General features: G+C 42.2%; 1 protein-coding gene across 5 annotated transcripts in view; it reads left to right on the forward strand.

Moving 5' to 3' along the window:
• CEP135 (centrosomal protein 135) overlaps positions 1–23,199 on the forward strand; it is a 90,401-nt gene that overhangs the window by 46,347 nt on the left and 20,855 nt on the right. For all 5 annotated transcript variants that reach the window (XM_030565518.1, XM_030565519.1, XM_030565515.1 and 2 more), the window contains 5 exons: positions 7,216–7,293; positions 7,456–7,607; positions 16,424–16,539; positions 16,616–16,770; positions 18,182–18,237. In XM_030565518.1, coding sequence (XP_030421378.1) covers positions 7,216–7,293; positions 7,456–7,607; positions 16,424–16,539; positions 16,616–16,770; positions 18,182–18,237 — 557 coding nt within the window. The remainder of the gene's footprint in view (positions 1–7,215; positions 7,294–7,455; positions 7,608–16,423; positions 16,540–16,615; positions 16,771–18,181; positions 18,238–23,199) is intronic.

The following is a 23,199-nucleotide window of genomic DNA, read 5'->3' on the forward strand; positions in this document are numbered from 1 at the left end:
CATGAAGGTGAAAGTTATTGTCTTCAAACAGACGGGCTATTTTGTGGGCAGTGGGGTGACTGTGACACAGTATAAAATGTGCCATCTTTGTCAGGAGATGAATAATCACTAGAATCCTTGGGAGGGCTGGTGGTTCATGATGAAGTCCATCAACACGATGGCAGAAGACCGGAGTGGAGTGGAAAAGGGCTGAAGAGCAGTTTCACCTGGAATTTTGGTCTGGGCATAGAAGTTACAGGACCAGATATAAGTTGCTGTTGAAGTGTGCAGGGCCAGCCACCAGAAACTCCTTGGCACTGAGGGCTTGGGTCTTGAATTGACCAAAGTGACCTGCCAGAAGAGGATCGTGACTGATTTGTAGAACTTGCAGCCTGGGTGAACCATTGGTTATATAGATGTGCCCCATAAGATACAGAAAGGTAGTCTGGGTGGTAGCATTGTCTAGGGCTTCATGTATCTGAATTGCAAAGGGATCATTAGGCAGCAGGTAATGCATGGAGGGTAGCAGGTTATGGACAGTGGTACTCAAAATAAAATTTGACAGTTTGAGGGTCATGGATGGAGCCTTTTGGTCAAGTTAACAGTAGTATCCCTTCTGGGATAATGCACCTTTCTTCGCATTCCTGGTTCTGTGGTGTAGGTCACCAAGAAGTCAAACCAAATACAGAAGAGGGACCAGTGGGCCTGTCACTGTTTTAGGTGCCAAACCTTCTTCAGGAATTCTAGGTTCTTGTGGTCAGTGAGGACTTGAGTTGAGAACCTGACATTCTCCAGGAGATGCTGTCATTCCTTGAAGGCTGCTTTGATGGCCAGTAGCTCTTTATCAAGGATGTCATTGTTTTGCAGCAGTGGTGTGAGTACGCGCAAGTAAAAGACTAAAGGGTGAAGTGGACCATCAGAGGCTGCCATTTGGGAGAGGACTGTCCCAGTGCAAAGTTGGAGGCATCTGCTTCTACTGTAAATAGCTGGTACAGTTTCAGCAGTTCAGGTGCAGTGGAGGTCACTGAAGATAACCATCACAGCCTAAATGATCTGATACACCTAGCCCAGGAGGGGGCTGGACTATTCTAACGGAGCGGGAGCTGCAGGCCAAGGCTTTCTGAGTAATGTTGAGACCTACTCGGGCCTGGTCTGTGAGGCGCATTGGGGCATAGCAAGAAGAGAAGCTGGCATTATTTAGGAAATCTCAAACCACAGTTACCATTAAACTTGTCCGGAAGTGGGACCTTTGGCTCTTGAGAAGCTGGAGCCAGGGTGAAACCTGGGCTTGTAGGGCTGATTTCTACACCTGCATGGTGAACACTTGTGCTTGCAAAGTCTGTACGGCCCATCCACCAATTCCATCAGCGAAAAATTGGACTTTGGGGGGTCTATGTCAGTGAGGAGGGCCTCACCTATGTATTGGGCTGTTCAAACTGTAGCTGACTGGGGTCTGGGCAGTCAGGACTAATGGTTGAAATGAGAGTCCAGCCTGTCAGTTATAGTTTGGTCCAGGGGAGCAGAGTCCAGGAACAAGCTGAGGGTCAAAAGGACAGAAGCCGAATGGCAGAGCTGGAGGTGGAGCCAAGAATCAGTATCAGGGAGACAGAAACTAAATGCCAGAGCTGGAGGGTGAACTAGATGTGTAAGCCAGAAGTGACGCAGAGGCTCTAAGTCAGAAGCTGAAGAGGAACAGGAGCAGGTTCAGAACTGGGAAGAAGCAGGGCCTGGAACCAGGTTGGACCAAGGCCTGGAAGCAGGAGCAGGGTAAGTGCAGCTGTAGGCGTGGTACATGTTAATACTCCTGACATGCTGATAAACCTAGCTCTGACACAGTGCAAGGATTGGGCCTGCCTCAGAAACATCCCGGGGCCCTGCCCCCTGTTGCCAGATGCACCAGGTGTGGGCAGGCAGGCTCATCAAGACAGGATCCAAGTGTGGAGGGGCTTAGCATAAGAGGATGCAGGTATGGGTTGAGAGGGCAATCTGGGTGTGGGCAGCTCAGTGGGGGATCTGGATGCATAGTGGCTTGTTGGAGGGTTCTGGGTGCAATGGTAATGGGACTCTTTAGAGGGTCCAGGTGAAGGTGGTTGGGGCTTAGTGAGGGCAGGGAGCTCTGGATGTAGTGGAGGATAGAGCTCGGAAGGAGGATCTGGTTGTGGGGGTCTGTGGGGGGTCCAGATGCGGGGGGCTTGTTGGGATGGTTCAAGTGCAGGGGGAATGGGGCTTGCCGCAGGGTTCTGGGTGTGGAGGGGTGAGGCTTGGTGGGAGAGGGTCTGGGTATGAAGGGGTCTGGATGCACAGGAGTTGGGCAGATGGGGGAGCAGTGTACAGTGATCCCTCACCCTTCAGCTGAGGAGCACTACCTCTCATCTCTTTGGCTGATGCACTGGGATTTGGAGAAGCAGCACTGACAGGATCTATCAGGGTAACTGGAAGGTCATTTGGGTCACGTAGAGTATCACCTGTGTGTCCTCCACACTACTCCTGCCAGCCATGGCATACTGATCCCTTGAAGAGAAAATCCATACTCAAAAAAAAATTGTCTCAAACTTCAGCTTTCAGAACCAGATCCCCCATACCAAAGAAACAGTCCCATCTGTTTCAGCTCAACCCCAATTGGTATAGGGAAAGGAGGAATACAGTGGTGCAAGCACTTGCTTGAAATACTCCATCCCAGCCATTTCATCCTCCTTGCCAGATGAAGTGATCAACCCTCTGTCATCTGCCTTGGTAGAAGAGCTGAAGGTCTCTTAGTACTTGCTCTGTCACATGGCAGAGACATTGAACATCTCCCTGGCAGTCATCCAGGAGAAGCAGCACAAGTTGCTGGATATCATACAACTCTTCTTGTCGGGACAACTCACCGTGCCAAAGCCAGCAAAGTTCATCTGGCACACACCAGAACCTATGGTGAGTACATCAAAGGGGGCAGACAGTGGAGGTATTAAGTCCATGAAAAGGGATTTAAGTACTTTTACCAACATCTTCTCCAGGTATTGTTGTAGTTCAGGCAGTCCACGACACAAGCAAGACCAGGCAAAGGTCTGATGTCTTTGGGAAGTAAGCTTACTCTTCACAAGCCTCCAAGTGCAAATAGTGAATTACCAGGTGCAACTTTCTAAATATGGCTTCGTGCCATTGGACAAACTCTCTGTAATTTTATGGACAAGCTCTTCATAGATCACCTGGATAAAATAAAAGGTCTTATGGTAGCTTCCAGCCCTGAGAGCATGCTGATCAGCAATTGACACAGTTGATACAGCTTTCAGATAAACAGCCACTGCTGTAGCTATGAGGTCTTTTTAGTTACAGGCATCAGGAATTTGACATGTAGTCCAGGTTACTATTCAGGACCTCCTCTACGGGGGCAGTGAGCTCAACAACATCATGGACAACACCCTATATACCTTAATAGTCAAGACATTCAGTGAGATTCCTGGGCCTATAAGTTCTGCCCCCTAAGAGGAAGTTTCCCAGACAATCGCTACAGAAATACAGGCAGAGGCAACAGCCCCACTATTACTTGCTATAGTGATCCTAGTAGCCCCTGGGCAAGAGACAGCATTTCTGTAGTGGATGACCTTCTGCCTCCACCTCAATTGTCCCACAATCCAGGGGTTCAAGAAAACATCAGTTTGGATATACAGGGTAAGAATTGTGCCAGACCATCTATGGACCCTTCTTTTTTCGTCCATTCTTTGACATTCACCTGTCCTTTTCTGGGAGGCTTGGTCAGGGATAACCTCAGACCAGTGGGTCTCTAAAATCATCAAAAACACCTTTCTCCCTGTCTCTCTTCAGGGACCCTTCTCATGAGAATCTACAGAAGCAAGAGAAACCACTCCATGGTAGAAGTGGGAACAGTGGAGGAGGTGCCTCAGGAGTTAAGGGGCAAGGAATTCTGTTTCCACTTACTTCCTATTCCCAGAGAGGACAGAGGGTGGAGACTCATCCTCGATCTTCAGTGCCTTCATTCGTTGCTCTGTCTCCGAGTCCCATGGTCTGGTTTGTGGTTCTTGACCCTCCAAGATACCTATTTCCACATTTCTATGCATTCAGCTCACAGGAAGTATCAGTGGCTCCTGGTAGAAACTTAACATTATCAATACAGAGTTGTACCTTTCAGCCTCTCCACAGCACCACAAGTATTTACCAAGGTCCTAGCTGTGGTGGCCACACATTTTAGATGACCAGGAATCTCCTGGTTTTTCTCTATCTGTATGACTGGCTGCTGCGAGGGAAGTCCCCTTCAGCACACGGCAGATTAACTTCAAAAGATATTCCACCCTGAGGCTCAGAGTCAACAGGTAAAAATGGACTCTGACCTCAACCCAGAGTTTATTAGGGCACTGTTAAATTAAAAGTCAGCATGAACATACCTCCTTCAAAAGAGGTTTCAGACTATGATAAACCTCATCAATCAACTCTGGTCCCACCCCAGCACTCAGGAGTGAGTTCCTGCCTCAAATTACTGAGGCACATGTCAGCATGCATGTACGTCATCCAGCATGCCAGACTTTATCTGAGGGTGAATGAGATTCGCATATCTGCCAAACAGACACAGGAAGGATTAAATGTTTGTAGTCTTTCTGGAAATCTTTCTTCTTTAAACTAACAGACAGATCCAACCTAGGTATGCAGCAGAAAGTCCTTTTCACAAAAACCACCAACAAAAACTCTTGTCTTGAATGCCTCTATTCTAAGGTAGGAAATTGTCACAACCTGCCCCTTCCTGGGCTCATGCCTTGTTCAAAACTGGTGTTTCTGGTTTACTAGTAATCCCTCTAAGTTTCCTCTCCAAACTCTTGCCTGTAAATATTGGGCAAGTCTGGCTGCTTTGCCTAACTCTGTTTCAAGGACCTTGTAGATCTCTTCAGACACCCACTGATTTACTGTACCTAGGACTTCTGAGTTTGAAAAACCAGTATACTTTTATTTAACTAGCGTAAACATATACCTCTACCCTGATATAACGTGACCCGATATAACATGGTAAAGCAGTGCTCTGGGGGGCTGCATGCTCCGGTGGATCAAAGCAAGTTTGATATAATGCGGTTTCACCTATAACGCAGTAAGATTTTTTTTTTGGCTCCCAAGGACAGCGTTATATCTAGGTAGAGGTGTATCATAAAAAGCAACCACTTTCAGTATCCCTTCTACTTCTGACTTTCAGAAGGAAAGCCTAATTTTATGAGAGCCCAGTAGTGCTTCCCTACCTGATCACAATATAGTTCTCTGACTCCCTCTATGATCCTGTTCTCCATCTTCTCAGGAGCTAACCAACCTACCTTCAAATTCAAAACTCCCAAAAGTTACAAACAAACAGAGCAGGTGGTATTTCCATCCAAAAGTTCATGCTGCTATACACCCAGCACCATATGTTATGTTGGTCATCATCCAACAACATACACCATCATACAATTTCACTTAGCATCAGTTATATATTGTATACTAGCTCAAGTGAATGTAATCCCTTCTCAACAGGAGACCACATATATCTATAGATGGTACAGGAGAGATGGTAGTCTCTTGAGATCACCCTCCTCTTAAACATTCTGGAACTCAGGACTGTTATGCTGGTGTGGCTTTCCTACCCCTAATTGAGAACTTGATGATTCATGTATTCGCAGATGATACCATGGTGATGCACTGCATCAGCTGGCATGGGGGAGCTAGATCTCCCCTCACCTCCACCCCTTTATATTCATAGGTTATGTTTACCCTACAATGTAGGGTTGTGATTTTTCCTGCTTGTGTACACATATTCACACTAGCTTGATAACAGCAGTGTAGTTTCAGCACTATTGGTAGTGGCTGGAAAGGCATGGCTGAGTCATGCCAAGTACAAACCCACCTGAAACCAGTAGGTAAGTACTTGGAATGGCTCATCTATGCCTCCACTACTGCTACCCATGCTAGTGCGGCTACGCTGCTATATATACTCGTGCTAGCTAGTGCAGGTATGTGTTCACAAGTAGGGGACTCACACCCCTAGCTCATAGTGTAGACGTAGCCATACATTTGAAGGCCAGAAGGGAACATTATGATCATTTAGTGCTGACCTTCTGCATAGCACAGACCATAAAACATCCCTGAACTAATACCTATTTGCACTAGAGCATATCTTTTAGAAAAACATCTAGTCCTGATTTAAAAATTGCCATTGATAGAGAATCTACCACAACCCTGGGTTACATTGTTCCAATGATTTAATTACCCTCACTGTTAAAAATTTGCACCTTATCTCTAGTATGATTTTTTTCTAGTTCAACTTCCAGCGTTGGATCATGTTATTTCTTTGTCTGCTAGACTGAAGAGTCCATTATCAAATATTTATTCCCCATATAGGTACTTACAGACTGTGACCAAGTCTCTCTCCTTTATCTTCTTTGAGCTCCTTGAATCTATTTAGCTTAACAATCACTATAAGGCGTGTTTTCCAATTCTTTAGTCCCAAGTGGCTTCCCCAAAATAGGAAAAGCAGTAGCAGCAAGGGATGGAAGGAATCTGGTTTGGATATGCCATATATACAAAGCAAGTCTGTGAAGAAGGGGAAATCAGACCAGAGCCACAACTTCCTTGGTAAAGAGCGATCATCCACAGATTTCTGAGGAAGTGCATAAGCTTATCTAATGACATCACAATACTCATATATAAAAATCAGAAGGTAGATAAAGGTTCTTTAACAGTAAATAATGATACAATGCTGAAATGTGGAAAGATCAGTTTGATTTGTAAGCAGACCTTAAGCTTCAAGCTTCTAAGGTTGTGTTTGTAGCAAATGAAAACGGATTTTAAAAATTACTTTAAACCTTGACAATATCTTTTAAAAAATAGCTTAGAATTCTGATGTCTTAGCTCACCATACTTGGCATTACTTTGGTTTTGTAATCTCTCTATAGCAACCCACTTGAGACTATTTCATAAGGGGAAAGGAAATTTACTTTTTCTGTTACAAATTCTCCAAAAGGTGGAATCATAAAGAGGTTTAAGGCATCTGTAAGTATCCTCATAAAATCATGAGAAACATTGTATCATACTTACATTGTTGTTAGTTCAGGTGAAGCTCTGGAGTTTGTTGTGTGCTTTGCATCCAATCATGTGCATATGAAGATAAGACCTTTTTTCTTTTAGAACTTTATATTATGCAAAGAGCATTGCCATCTTAAATCATACTCCAGTCTAAAAAATTACTTACTGTTACAAATAATTCTGTGCTGCTTTCCATGTCAGGTCCAGCAGGAGGCAGCTGCCTTTGAGAAATCAAAGATGGAGCATGACATCACAGAACTGGAAAACACTATTTCTGGGGTAAGTAACATGTTAGTGAGTAAACATCTAACAGAAGTTTTTTTTCTCACCCAAATGGCTTTTTAAAACCCTTTAGATCAATTTTCCTTAAAGTAAAATCATTCCACTGTAATGGATTTCTAAAGGAAATAAAGACAACTTGTCTCTTTTTTTTAATTGCAGTTTGAAACACAACAGTTTGAACTGAAGAGTACAATCTCTGTACTGAAAGAAAGAATAAACTCTCTGGAAGATGAATTAAAAATAAAGTCTAATAAACTTGCTCAGACATCTGATGACTCTTCACAATTTAAAGCTGAGTTATGCTCACTTCAGTAAGTTTAGCTTAAAATTTTGTGTCCTGTTATAGCAGTTAACATACAATTTTTGTCATATGTTAACATGACAGAGATAGATAACTCATGGTAAAACTTTCATAAAATGTTTTTAAAATATCCTGGTATTGTTTGTCTTGCACTGACAAGAAAACTTTAGTAGGAAAAGGTGCTCTAGATTCTCCTGGGCTACCAGTGAAGTTGTATAGTGAGCAAATATAATAATATTTTTAAAGCACCAATTGCAAATGAAAGATAATCTTATTGCCAACATGAAAAAACACAGACTCCTGAAGCTGTGAAAATCTTTGTACAGAGTCCATCACTTGTTATACTAAGTTGGAGTAAAGAAAATTCCAAAACTGAAAAGTTCACTAAATTATAATAAAGGTTGATATGTGCAATTTGAGAAGAAATGCTACTAAACCCATTTGTTAACTTAAAAAAATATATACATTAAAATTTCTATAATGGAGGGTAATTTCCGCCATCTACATGGTGTTACTCCCCCTGTACTTTTGGAGTGCCAATCTCAGGTCTATGAACAAGGCAGTAGTCAGGGTTGATCTCTCAAAATTTTTCTGCCCTCAGAATTGTTTCATTTTTTCCAAACAGCCATGTTCCCTAGGTATGATCCTGGAGGAAAATGAAGTTTCTAACAGGTGCTGCACATGCATTTCCTTAGAGTGGAGATGAAAGCTCTCCCAGACTAGAACACTGCTCCCTTCTGGCCTTCAAATTTATGGCTACGTCTACACTATGAGCTAGGGGTGTGAGTCCCCTACTTGTGAACACATACCTGCACTAGCTAGCACAAGTATATATAGCAGCGTAGCCGCACTAGCATGGGTAGCAATGGTCTTTGTAGGAGTAGTCAGGGCATGTGAGAGGGAATGAAGATGTTATGTTATGTGGAAGGCAGGACAGTTGGGATATTTGGAGGAGGATCCATGAGATGGAATGAGAGTAGGAGAGCCATGGACAGCTGAAACCCACAAATAGACTCTTTGGGGCCTGTTATGGCTTATGTTTATTTAAATATTACTTTTGCATCCCACAACTTGTGCTGAATTAGGCTTTTTTTTCTCAGTATGTTAAACTTTCTACTTTATTTATTGTGTGCAGAAAAATTGCAAGTTACAAAAACATCTTTGTTTTCTTAAATCTTTTCTTAAATGATGAAAATATTAATGATGGTAAATGTTCTCAACCTCCTTATAAAGCTCTCATTTTCTCATCCCAAAGTCAAAGTGAGGCCTCAGACTTATTTTAGACTACCAAATCTAAAAAAGTACATACGAAAGATAAAGTTTCATATGCTTACCCTATTTTCTGTTATCCATTCCCAAACTGAACTATTGGTTCACTGCCCCTGGGTTAAAGGATGCCTATTTCCACGTGGTCATTCATCAGAGTCACCAAATGTTCTTAAGGGTTGTTGTAGCAAGTGTGCATTATCAGTTTGTGCTCATTTCTTTTGGTCTGTCATCATACCCACTGAGTCTTCACAAAGTGCAGGCAGTAGGGGCAGCACATCACAGGAAGACAAAAATCCAAGTATATCCATTTCTGGATGATTGGTTGGTCTTAGGTCATTCCAGACAGCAAGTGAAGGAAGCCATCGAGAAGATCTGATCCCTATTTTGTTTGTTTGGCCTGATGATCAACAAAGACAAATCAGTTCTTCTCCCTGTACAGAAAATTGAATTTATAGGAGTTCTTCTTGACTTGACATCAGGAAGAGCTTAGTTGCCTCAGGCCAAATTTCAAGCAGTATTCAACACGTGCAAAGAATTAGTTGTATCTTTGTACAACAGTAAGGAACTGCCCGAAACTTCTGGGTCACACAGCAGCTTGCGTATAATAAATGGCACAATTCACCTCGAGTCCTGCAGAAGTGGTTGAAGTGTGTATCTCATCATCTACTCAAAATGCAGACTCAACTGTTCCTGCAACTGTTCTGTCTTGCCTGGACTGGTGAATGGACCCTGCCAGTGTATGTAGTGGAGTTCCATTTGCTCCAATTCTGCCTTGTGTGACCTTAGTCACAAATGCTTCATTCCTCAATTGGGAAGTGCATCTAGGGAGCTTTCAGTCACAAGGTCTGTAGACTGATCAGGACCTCTCCCTACAGATCAATGTCAGGTAGCTCTGAGTTATTTGTCTGGCCTGTCAAGTGTCCCTGTTCTGTTCAAGTGCTGACATGCAACATTGTTGCAATGATTTACCTCAACAAACAGGTAAATCCCAGATCAGACCCCTTTGGCAAGAAGTACTGAACTTCTGCCCCTTTTCATCTAGAACAAGATTACCCTCAAAGCATGTCATCTTCCTGGATCTCAAAACTTTCTAGCAGACCATTTCAGCAGGTCATTCAGCAGAGATCATGAATGGTCCCTCAGACCCAATTTAGCAAAGTCCATTTTTCAGATTTGGGTATACTAGAAATGGACCTGTTCAACACTTGACAGAACAGGAAGTGTCACTAGTTTTGTTCAAGGGCAAGTGTCAGCCCAGGATCCATTTTGGATGCCTTTGCAGTCTCCTAGAAGGGAAAACTTCTTTGTTTTCCCCCAATCCCTATGCTGCTGAGAGTCTTGGGCCAACTCAGACAAGATGATGCTGTTCTAATTTTGATTGCAGTAGCCTGGCTTTTTCAGCACTGGTTCTTGGCCCTATTGAACCTGTCTATTTGAGATCCCATTACCATCCCCCAGATTCTGGACATAATTTCACAGGGCCAGGCTCTGTATCCCAATCCTTTTAGCTTCCAGTGGAGTCAATAATGGAACACCCAAGCAATGAGTGTAGGTTATCTGTTCTGCTGCAGTGGAGAGCATTCGTCTGAACATCAGAAAACTTTCCACCTGATACACTTATCTCATAAAATAGAAGAGGTTTTCTGTGTGTTCCCAGCAGAAAGATACCTCTCCATCAGAGACTCCTATTCAGTGTATTCTGGGTTTCCTGCTTCACTTACAGGAAAAAAGTGTCTCGATCAGTTCCCTCAGGGTTTGTCTGACTGCTATCTCTGCATTTCACTCTTCTACAGATAGGAGATCTTTTCTCTAACCCTGTGACTATTAGGTTTTTGAAGGGTTTGAACAGGCTTTTCCCACTTGTTAGAGACCCAGCTCCACTCTGGGATCCAAATTTGGTTCTCTCAGTTTTAATGGAACCCTCTTTCAAACCTGTAGCTACATGTTCATTGTCTCATTCCTTGATGAAGTTAGCATTCCTGATAGCTATTACTTCAACCAGAAGAGTTGCAGAACTTCAGGCTGACCCTCCTTATACAGTATTTGACTAGGACAAAGTTGGTTTGTATCTACATCCTAGATTTTTCACTAAAGTGGTTTCAGATGTTTATTTGAATCTGACTATAATACTTGCCAACTATTTTTTCTGAGACCTCACACAAAAATAAGAAAAATCTCCATACTTTGGACATTCGCAGAGCATTGGCTTTCTACCTGGATGGGACTAAAGAGTTTAGGACATCTCTTCAGTTATTCATATCCTTTGCTGATAGGATGGAAAGAAAAACCATTATTTCAGAATAACTTTTCCTGGATCTCCTCCTGCATTTGTCTTTGTTATGATATTGCCAACATTTAATTACCTCAAAGAGCTTTAGTGCACTCTGTGAGCTCAATCACATTCAGCTGCTTTCCTGAGTTACATTTCCATGAGTGGCTTTTGCAGGGCTTTTGCAATTGTCATCTGTTCATATGCTCACTACTCATTATGCTTTCGCCCGGCCTTGAGGGATGATGCTATATTTGGGAGAGTGGTGCTGCAATCTTTGTTGAGGTAGACTCTGATTCCCTCCTCCTTCTGGGGCTGTTTGTGTGTCACCTCAAGTGGATAGCAAGCGCTCAAAGAAAAAATGGTTACATACCTGTTCACTATGTTCTTCAAGATGTGTCACATATGTCCATTCCATACTCCTCGCTCCTCCCCCCTACACTGGAGTCACAGCAAGCACTGGCTTCTGGTGTGAAAGAACTGAGTGGGGGGTCAAGGCATCTCCACTCCTTTATACAGTAACTCCTCACTTAAAGTCATCCTGGTTAACGCTGATTTTTTGGTTATGTTGCTGATCATTTAGGGAACATGCTCGTTTAAAGTATCTTCTAATGTCATTTGGAAGCCACCTGTTTTGTCCACTGCTTGCAGGAAGAGCAGCCCGTTGCAACTAGCTGGTGGGGACTTGTAACCAGGGTGAACCGGCAGCCCCCCATCAGCTCCCCGTGCTGCAGCCACCTAGCAGGCTATCAACTGCTGGGCAGTTCAACTGTCCCTCCTCGCACTGCCATGTGCTGCTCCTGTCCTCTGTCTTGGAGCTGCTCCCAGAGACTACTGCTTGCTGTGCAGGGGGGATAGGAGGGGGCTAATGTCAGAGTGTCCCTCTCCCCTCTGCTCCTGCATCCCACTTACCCTTTCTCTATGTAGAGCAGGGAGGGGACATGGATGGGGAGAGGCAAAGAGAGCTTGGGACAGCAGCTCCTGTCTCAACTTCCTGATCCACGTAAAAAGACAATGCACTTAAGAGTGGGTCAGCTTGCTTAAAGGGGCAGTGTGCATCTCTCTCTCCCCCACACACAAGGTGTGTGTCTGTCTCTGTCTGCTATGCTGTCTCCCCTCCCTCGTGTTTGTGCTGCCTTATGTGAGAGGCTACATTAACAACGTGTTAACCCTTGAAGGCTCAGCCGAGTGCTCATAGACTCATAGACTTTAAGGTCAGAAGGAACCATTATGATCATCTAGTCTGACCTCCTGCATAATGCAGGCCATAGACTCTCACCCATCTACTTCAATAACAACCCCCTAACCTATGTCTGAGGGTACGTCTACACTAAGGGGTTATTCCGATTTTACATAAACCAGCTTTATAAAACAGATTGTATAGAGTCGAGTGCACGCGGCCACACTAAGCACCTTAATTCAGCGGTGCGCGTCCATGGTCCGAGGCTAGCGTCGATTTCCGGAGCATTGCACTGTGGGTAGCTATTCCATAGCTATCCCATAGTTCCTGCAGTCTCCCCCACCCCTTAGAATTCTGGGTTGAGAGCCCAGTGGCTGATGGGGCAAAAATCATTGTCGCGGGTGGTTCTGGATAAATGTCGTCAGTCATTCCTTCCTCCGGGAAAGCAATGGCAGACAATCATTTCGCGCCCTTTTTCCCTGGATTGCCCTGGCAGACGCCATAGCACGGCAAACATGGAGCCCGTTCAGCTTTTTTGTTTTACAGTCACCGTATGTGTACTGGATGCCTCGGACAGTGACGATACTCCAGCGCTACATAGCAGCATTCATTTGCTTTTGCATGATAGCAGAGACTGTTACCAGTCGTTCTGTACCATCTGCTGCCAGTTTAATTTGGCAATGAGATGACGGTTATCTGTCCTTCTGTGCTGTCTGCTGCTATCATGGGTGCCCCGGCTAAGATCGGCTGGGGGCGCAAAAGCAAAACTGGGAATGACTCCCCGAGTCAATCCCTCCTTTATGGTTTCTAAAAATAGAGTCAGTTCTGCCTAGAATATGGGGCAAATGTACTAGAGAAGCAGTGTATCAGAGAGTACAGTTGCTCCGTGTCAGATGCCGCAGAAATGATGAGCTACATGCCATTCACGGGGGGTGCCCCTGCAACAACCCCACCCGTTGCTTCCCTTCTCTCTCAACCTTCCTGGGCTACCGTGGCAGTGCCCCCCCATTTTGTGTCATGAAGTAATAAAGAATGCAGGAATAAGAAACACTGAGTTTTTAGTGACATAAAATGAGGGGGAGGCAGCCTCCCGGTGCTATGATAGTCCAGGCAGGACATTAAGCAGTGTGAGGGAGAGGAGCCCAGCATCCCAGTGCTATGATAGTCCAGGCAATACAGAAAGGGAAGGGGCTGATTGAAGCTCAGCCCCCAGTTGCTATGATGAAGATGGTTACCAGCCGTTCTGTCCCATCTACTGGGAATGACCGGGAGTCATTCGTATTTTCACCCAGACACCCCCAGCCAGCCTCACCTAAAGCCAGCCAGAAGCACTCACGGGTTGATAAGAAGGACGGTTACCAGTCCTACTGCACCGTCTGCCACCGGGGAGGGGAGAGGAGCAGATACTTCTCTTGACTGCTGCAGCATCGCATCTACTAGCAGCATTCAGTAGACATAGGGTGAGATTGAAAGAAGTCAAGAAATGATTTCTTTCCCTTTTCTTTCACGTGGGGGCGGGGGGAGTAAATTGACAAGCTATTCCCTGAACCACGCCAGACAATGTGTTTGAACCTATAGGCATTGGGAGCTCAGCCAAAAATGCAAATAATTTTCGGAGACTGCTGTGGACTGTGGGATAGCTGGAGTCCTCAGTACCCCCTCCCTCCCTCCATGAGCGTCCATTTGAGTCTCTGGCTTCTCGTTACGCTTGTCACGCAGCACTGTGTAGCCTGTAGATTTTTCTTCTAACGCTTTGGCATTTTGTTTTCTGTAATGGAGCTTTGATAGAACAGATTTGTCTCCCCATACAGCAATCAGATTCAGTATCTCCCGTACGGTCCATGCTGGATTTGGGACTGCATTGCTACCCATGCTGATCAGAGCTCTACGCTGGGCAAACAGGAAATGAAAATCAAAATTTCGTGGGGCTTTTCCTGTTTACCTGGCCACTGCATCCGAGCTCAGATTGCTGTCCACAGCGGTCACAGTGGTGCACTGTGGGATACCGCCCTGAGGCCAATACGGTCGATTTGCGGCCACACTAACCCTAATCCGATATGGTAATACCGATTTTAGCGCTACTCCTCTCGTCGGGGAGGAGTACAGAAACTGATTTAAAGAGCCTTTTATATCGATATAAAGGGCCTCATAGTGTGGATGGGTACAGCATTAAATCTGTTTAACGCTGCTAAAATCGGTTTAAATGCTTAGTGTAGACCAGGCCTCTGTTATTGAAGTCCTCAAATTGTAGTTTGAAGACCTCAAGCTGCAGAGAATCCTCCAGCAAGTGACCCGTGCACCATGCTGCAGAGGAAGGCGAAAAATCTCCAGGGCCTCTGCCAATCTGTCCTGTAGGAGAATTCCTTCCCAACGCCAAATATGGCGATCAGTTAAACCCAGAGCATGTGGGCAAGACTCACCAGCCAGCACCCAGGAAAGAATTCTCTGTAGTAACTCAGATCCCATCCCATCTAACGTCCCATCACAGACCACTGGGCATTATTATTATTATTATTACCACCTGCTGATAATTCTAGTTATGCTAGTTCATCATTTAGCAGCAAGGCATTCCCTGGAAAATATCCCTCCCTCTTCCAACCTGTGACTTCACCACCTCAACCAAGCTTCGCAATCATAGTTGTGAACAGTATTAAATTGTTTGTTTAAAATGTATACTGTGTGTATATCTATATAATATATAGCTTTTTGTCTGCTGAAAAAAATGTCCCGGGAACCCACCATCCCCTTTACATTAATTCTTGTGGGGAAATTGGATTCACTTAACATTGTTTCGCTTAAAGTTGCATTTTTCAGGAACGTAACTACAATGTTAAGCAAGGAGTTACTGTACTCTGGGCTAACAGCATGAGCATGTGGACAGTGCATGTGCTGCCCTAACCAGTACCGCTATGGGAAAAAGTTTTTTCTGGCTCCAGTGCATGGGCATGCAGGCACCTGAAGTGGAATGGACCTGTGCAACACATATTGAAGAACAACAGTTACTGAACAAATATGTAACCTTTTTTTAAATGAAATTATCTTGAAAAAAATGTCCATGTAGAATTACACACAGAAATTTTAAACAAATTGCTCACTCAGATTAAAAGGTAAGAGGAGTGTATGAAAATAAGACTTAAAAGCTGCATTGAATGTTCTATTGTAACTATAAAGTCAGTTCCATGCTTCTGTGACATATTACTAACATGACCATATGGAAACTGTGGTCCCTAGACCATTTGCTGGTGGTTCAAACAGCTGACCCCACCGCCTTGTTTTCAGTTGCTCCTCCAAACATCTGTGGCTCCTCATTGTGAAGAAGAGACTGGATGTCATTAAAAACAGATTAAAATGAAGAGGATATCTCCTGCTTGACACAAGAGCCACCCTCCAGGATTGAGCTAGTAGCAGAATGGTTAAAAATCACTAATAGTTGCATAGAGTTGCTTGGTATGAATAGGGAGGGATGTATATACAAGTCACTGTTAAACTGATAAAGTTTTGAGAACTTCTGTACTGGTAGATAATTTTCTTGAAAATCTTCAGAAAGTTAAATGTGCTTGTTGATAAAACAGTGAAAGAAATCCTCATTCAAGTGAAAAACTTGTTTAATAAATTCCTCATAATTATAACTGGTATTTATGGAGGGGGTAAGATAAATATGGATATTGTAAATCTTTCAGTACAAAGATTTAAATGTACAAATTTAAATGTGTCAGTTTCTACTGCATCAGTCAAGGCACTTTTGTAAGATTTTGTTCTGCTCAGTGTTGGCTTACAGCAAAGTCTTTCTACAAAACAAATACTATAAAATATATTTATTTTTTTTTAAGATACACTCATGTTGACTTCAGTGGGCTTTCTAGTTGCTGTACTACTTTGAAAATCAGGCCACTTACCTTTTTCCTTTTGCAAAACTGGCATTTTGGTTTTATTATTTGCATTTGTTCTGGTTTATTGAGATGATGAAAATAACTTTGGCTGATCAAAACAATCCAACAGAGCGATGGTTTAGATAATCCTTTCAGTTTCTCTAATTCTTTGATAGTTTTATCAAAGAATGTATTTGAAATATTAGTCTTGTGTTTTCAACTGACTGTTGATTTCTCAGGCTATTAAATGAACAACTACAGCAGTCCCTTGAAGATCTTCAGCACCAATCCTCTCTTAAAAAGGATGAACTTCAATTAGCTCAAGAGGAAATTGCAAAGCTAGAGGAGAAAATAGGTAATCACTTCATATTCTTTTTTGCATTAATTTTCTATATTTAAACCAACAAAAACACCCATTTCTTCTCTTACAGATAGGTTAAACCATAAGAGCTCTTCACAGGATGAGACAGTGAATGTGCTTAGAAGTACCATTAGTGTCCTGGATAAGGAAAAGGACAGTCTTCAGGAAACTGTAGATGAAAAGACAGAAAGAATTGCATGTTTAGATGACAACTTAGCTAACAAGGTATGTGCACTAACAGTACTAATGTATTGCTCTTGATGAGTACCTTCCATCTGAGGATTTCAAAGCAGTACGCAAAAATTATGGCAAGATTTTGTTGTGATGCAAAAGGCCTTTGTATTTCTTAGGCCCTGTGTTAAAGATTTAAGTGGTACCTAGGGTCTTGTGCCAGCCCTCTGCTCAGGGTTTAATTTTATTAGGACTGTCAATGAATTGCAGTTAATTCAAGCAATTAACTCCAAACAATTTAACTTGACTTGCAATTAATCGCAGTTTTAATCATGATGTTAAGCAATAATAGAATACCAATTGAAATTTATTATAAATGTTATTGGATTTTTTTCTAGATTTTAATATATTGGTTTCAATTATAACACAGAATACAAAGTGTACAGTGCTAATTTTATATTATTATTTTTATTACAAATATTTGCACTGTAAAAAAAAATAGTATTTTTCAATTCACTTCCTACAGGTACTGTAGTGCAATCTCTTTATCATGAAAGTGCAGCTTAGAAATGCAGATTTTTGTTTTGTTTTGTTACATAACTGCACTCAAAAACAAAATAATATAAAACTTTAGAGCTTACAAGTCCCACTCAGTCCTATTTCTTGTTCAGCCAATTGCCAAAACAAACTAGTTTGTTTGCATTTATGGGAGATAATGCTGCGTGCTTCTTATTTACAGTGTCACTTGAAGTGAGATCAGGCATTCGCATGGTACTGTTGTAATCTGTATTGCAAGGTACTTACATGACAGATATGCTAAACATTCATATGCCCCTTTGTTTTGACCACCATTCCGGAGGACATGCTTCCATGCTGATGATGCTCGTTAAAAAAATGAGTTAATTAAATTTGTGACACAGTTCTCCCCAGAATTCAATGTCTCCTGCTCTGTGGCTTTACCCACATTCTGCCATATATTTTGTGTTAAGGTAGTGTCAGATGACAATCCAGCACATGTTGTTCAATTTAAAACACTTTCACTGCAGATTTGACAAAATGCAAAGAAGGTACCAATGTGAGATTCTTAAAGATAGCTACAGCCCTTGACCCAAGGTGTAAGAATCTGAAGTGCATTCCAAAATCTGAGAGGGACAAGAAAGTTAATACTCTTGCCTGAAGTCACATATCAAGACTGTAGCACTATCAGTGATATAACCTGCATCTGCTGACTCCCAGTCATTTACCTTAACTGCTAGATATTCTCCTTCTACAAATTTCAAATTAGTCCTAAGTTTCATTTTTATTGTAAGAAGTTTGGAAATTTGAACATTTAAAAAAGCCAGTTACCTATTACTGAATAGTTAAATTAAAGCTTTTATAAATGCTACTTTAAAGTAAATTATGCTTAGTTTGAATTATTCTGGGTATTCTGCAGCATAATGTAATATTCATATTTATTTCATAGGAAAAAACAATTGCTAATTTGAGACTAACTCTGTCAGAACTGGAATCCTCCGTAGAGTAAGTAATCACTGAAATGATTTTCTGTTGTTTTTATTTTCCTAAGATCAATATTTTCTGCAGAATAAAAGTACTAGCAGCCAGGATCTTATTGTATTTTTGGTGACATATACTTAATCATATATGTTATCAAACAGGAGGGTATGATTTACCATTGTGGGAAAAAATATATCTCGTTGCAGAAAACACTTCCCCTCAAATATTGTAGGTGTGGATGGTGAGGATTAAAAGTGGTAATGGCAGTTGTTTATCTGGGTAATTAAACTTATGTGCATTTAATTTTCCTATAAGTAGCACTTAAATTGCACTTCTAAGGGCTTGTCTACACTACTCGCTGAATCGGCAGACAGTGATCGATCCAGTGGGGGTCGATTTATCACATCTAGTATAGTATCAGAGGGGTAGCCGTGTTAGTCTGGATCTGTAAAAAGCAATAAAGAGTCTTGTGGGACCTTACAGACTAACACATGTATTGGAGCTTAAGCTTTCGTGAGTGACTACCCACTTCGTCAGACACATGGATCTGCGTCTGACGAAGTGGGTAGTCACTCACGAAAGCTTAAGCTCCAATACATGTGTTAGTCTATAAGGTGCCACAGGACTCTTTGTTGCTTTTTACACATCTAGTATAGACGCGATAAACTGACTGCTGAGCACTCTCCTGTCAACTCGGGTACTCCACCAGAATGAGAAGCGCAAGCAGAGTTGACAGGAGAGCATGAGCTGTCAACTTACTGCAGTGAAGACACCATGGTAAGTAGATCTAAGTACATTGACTTCAGCTATACTATTCACGTAGCTGAAGTTGCATATCTTAGATCGATCCCACACAGTAGTGTACACAAGCCCTAAGTTAAGTGACTTTGTAAACATGGTGTTGTGCTGTTCTATATTCCCCCTTAGTTGTAAGTGTTGTTCAGATATCACAGGGCCGGGGGGGAGTGGGGGAGCAGCAGCATAATTTGGCCTGCAGACTCTCCATTATTGGTGAAGTAATTAATTCTGCCTTCCTAAATTACTTGTACAGTTTTAATTAAATTGAATATCCCTCCTTACTACTGGTATATAACTGCTATGTAGTGTTGTGTGCTGTTAAACAGCTGGTCTGTTCTATCCCAGTAGTGACTGCATTTCAATGTTGGATGAATGATTTCTGTATCTATAGTTTATAAAGTGATCTGAGATCCTTGTGGATGGAAATTACTGTAGAAATTAGTGATGGTCCTGAACCACAAAGCTTGGATCCAGAACCAGATTTCCCCAAATCACAGGGATGTTTGGATCTAGGTTTTGGTTTGTCCCTTTATAGAGGTACCAAAGTTTGGTACTAGATCTGAGCTTCCCCATAGATCAAGTATATTTTGATCTGTGGGTCAGTTCAGGCCCATATCTGATAGAAATATCTAATGTTGTTGTTGTTGTTGTTGTTTACTGATAATGTTGGCCTTATTAGCACTTACTTGAGTGATCAGTCTTCCCGCCATAAGGCCACAGGAAGATACACAGGACAGGAACTGATCCAGCTTAAACTATTATTCCCCATTCACTGTATTTACTACTTCATAAATAAAACTTGTCATGTTTAGTCATATGGTTGATCTTTTGCATTGAACAAACACCTACATTCTACTTGAACCTTCACAAACCTGTATGCCATCAAGAGAGCATAACTTAACTCAGTTTTATTTGGACTTTTATCTTGTGTGAGTTTGTGGGGCTATCAGTTAGAAAAGTTATCTTTATCTAAAACTACTCAAGATAGCCATCAGGCCATTTTTACAAAGTCACTTTTTAGGGTAAAACTGCAGCATAAGAGCATAACAATTGCAGACCTAGTTGATAGAATGCAGAGTACACCATGCTTAGATGGAAGCAGATAATGAGTAAGGAGACCTGAGGATTATATGACCATCTATTTAAGCATACATGGAACACTTGCAAAATAATTGAGGCACCTTACTGGATGCCTAAGCTTTAGAGTGCTTTTAAATAAACAATAATTACTAATGTATACAAATACCTCTATATGTTCCCCATTTCATACAAATCAAATTACTGAGCTATTTAATTTATTTTCAAAATTTGTTCTTGATTTCTATTGTCCTTAAAGTTTTTTACAAATTTAAACTAATGTCCACAAAAGCCACAAGCAATTGTGATAAAAATATAAGTATTGAAAACTATAAAACAATATGGAACAATGTAAATCATACCAAACTATTGTAATTATATCATTATGTCTAATTCACTAACAATTTACTATTTTTAACCTCTTCTGGAAAATAGAAATCCAAATAAATATTAAAAGGCTGCCAATCTTTGCTTGTCAGAAACCTTTAATAGAATTTATTGCCTTGTTTTTCTTCACTTCTTTATTATCTTCTCATATTTAAGGAAGTCTCTTGCTGAGTCTGTTCTTTTCACATAATATCCAAATAGCTCTTATATGTTATAAAACTGGTGGTAATGTTTTTCTCCACAGATATAATAGCATAGAGATTACCATTTTGGGTCTAGTGCCTCAGTGTTTTACAGATCTGTTTTAAACCATGCAACTCTCCCGCAGTCAGCAGGGCATATATGTATGACATTTCTCTGGGGCTCCCGGGGCTGTGAGGCACCTCACAACCATCTGTCTTTAGCGTGAGGAAGCCTTATTTGTGCCTGTCTTGTCAGCTCTTCCAGCCATTAGCAACACAAACACTCCCCTTTAGGCCTTGCTGGCTCCGCTGTCACCCTGTAGGTTAGCGATTGGCATACTCTATCCTTGAGGCCTCTGAGCGTCATCCTAGAGTGTCTTGCCCCGGTCCATGGGACACTTGCAGAATTCACAGATTTGCTGCTTCCAAAGAAACAGTAATCCCCAGCTTACCAGTTCTACCTCAGATCACCACTCCGCTTAACACACAGCATTTATGTATGTTTATAATGAAATCAAATATAAGTTTAATTAACAGAGCATAGAGATTCAAGTAATAGCAAGTAGTAGTATTGGGAAAAAATGGTTACATATAAAATAGAATCACAACATGCGTTTTAGATCCTAAACTTAAGTCACTAGATACGCTCATGTCTTGTAGAGTTCGGCTCACCCAAAATCCTTGCAACACTTTACAGCCAGGTTAGACTGTGACTCTTCTTTCATGAGACAGACCTGCTGTCAGCTTACCTCCTTGGTGAAGGATTTCAGTGTGTTTCTTTGCCCTTTCCCCCCACCATGAAGATATACCAGTCCCATCCTTTGTTTTATTCATAAACAGGACACCCTCTGCTGTTTTTCATCTTGCAGACTTCCTGTCTTGTAGATTTAGCCTGTGACTCAGTATGCAAATAGGCACAACTCTGAGGCATACAATACGCAAATGACCAGACAGGGTGATAGGTGTCTGTTCTCTCCTGCCTGAAAGGAACATTTCCAAGGTATGTCACCTCCTGGTGATCTCCCTTAACTCCAAGACCTTAAGAACATAATTTGCTTTATAGATACATAACTCAAATATTATCTGCACACACGTTTCACAACGATTATATCAACTAGTGGGCTTCTGGCTCTCAGTAGAGAACTTACATGCCTCCCATCGGTAAATTATTGTGCATACATCTGACCCAGGGAATCACTGTAAAACCCTATGCGCCCCCTGTGCATTCTGCCTATGTGTGGGAAGTAGCTAACTTATTGTAGCCACTATCGGAATACAAATAAATAAGAGTAATTCCTGTTCCTTGATAGTAGGGTATATATGCTTACCAGATTGTCAATCACTGTGATGTCCAGATTTGTGTATGTGTTTTCTCAGATACCAAGGCCTGAAGAGTACATTGTGGTCATCTAGTCTGACCACCTGTATAACAGAGGCCTTAGAATTTCTCCAAAATACTTCCTAGAGCATATCTTTTAGGAAAACATCAAATCTCAATTAAAAAATGGTTAGTGATGGAGAATCCACCATTATCCCAGTGTGCACTGGTATAAAGGGTCCAGCCGCCCCCCCAAACTCCCTTAGTTCCTTCTTACTGCCCATGATGGTTATTGGAATTGCTTGGCTTGCCTTAGCAAGTGCTCTGTGTGTTCATTGTATATGAACTGTAGATAGTTTTCTAGATTTACTGTGTTAGTGCTTAGTTAATAGTGTAGATAACCAAAGTGTTCTTTTTTGAACATAGATGGGTTTTTTCTGTTACTTGGTACTGAGAGAGGCCTTGGTCACTGGGCTTCAAGCCTGGCTTCTCTTGCACTAGGTCAATGCCCATGAGCATCCCACACTTAAGCTGCTCAAAGTGTCTAATGGAAGCTTGTATTCAGATTTGTTGCCCACCCCCAGTCCACTAGCCACATTGGAATCTGTTCAGTTTCCCCCAGTTTCTAGGTAATACGCAGGACATTTGTGTTCTGTATCCTCGGAGAGGCATGGGGCACATTACTCACTAGTTGCTGCCTGTTTGTGAGTCTGGTATTGAGCAGCAAAAGGTGGCTCATGAGGACCTTGCTGGAAAACTAGAGGAGGAAGAGTAGCCTCAGCCTGAGCTGTCTGCCTCTTCCTGCTCTTCTGTAATCTCAGAGGGATTTTGCCTCCTCCAGATGACTATAAGACCCCCCCAAAAGTTGCTAAAGAGGGTGGCCTTAAGCCTGGGGATCCAGATGGAGAACAGCTCCAACAGGAGAGAGACCCACGGGAGAATTATTAGGACACTCAAGTGGGATGTGGGAAACCTAAGTTCAAGTCCCTGTCTTGCCTAATTCAATGACTTGCATCATCTTAGTTTATGCCACCCCTTTCAAAGGAGAAGTTTGGGGTTTGATTTATCAGTTTCCACTGGAAAAACTGTTAGAAAATTCCTGTCCAGTTCTACTCACAGTCATCTTATGTGAAGGACAGCAGTTGCACCTACCAGTTTCAATGACATTCCACCCAACCCTCAACAGTTCTACATGCTTCAGTGACGACTTGCCCAAGCCGCCAC

This window comes from Gopherus evgoodei, chromosome 5, assembly GCF_007399415.2.
Source record: "Gopherus evgoodei ecotype Sinaloan lineage chromosome 5, rGopEvg1_v1.p, whole genome shotgun sequence".
NCBI lineage: Eukaryota > Metazoa > Chordata > Testudines > Testudinidae > Gopherus > Gopherus evgoodei.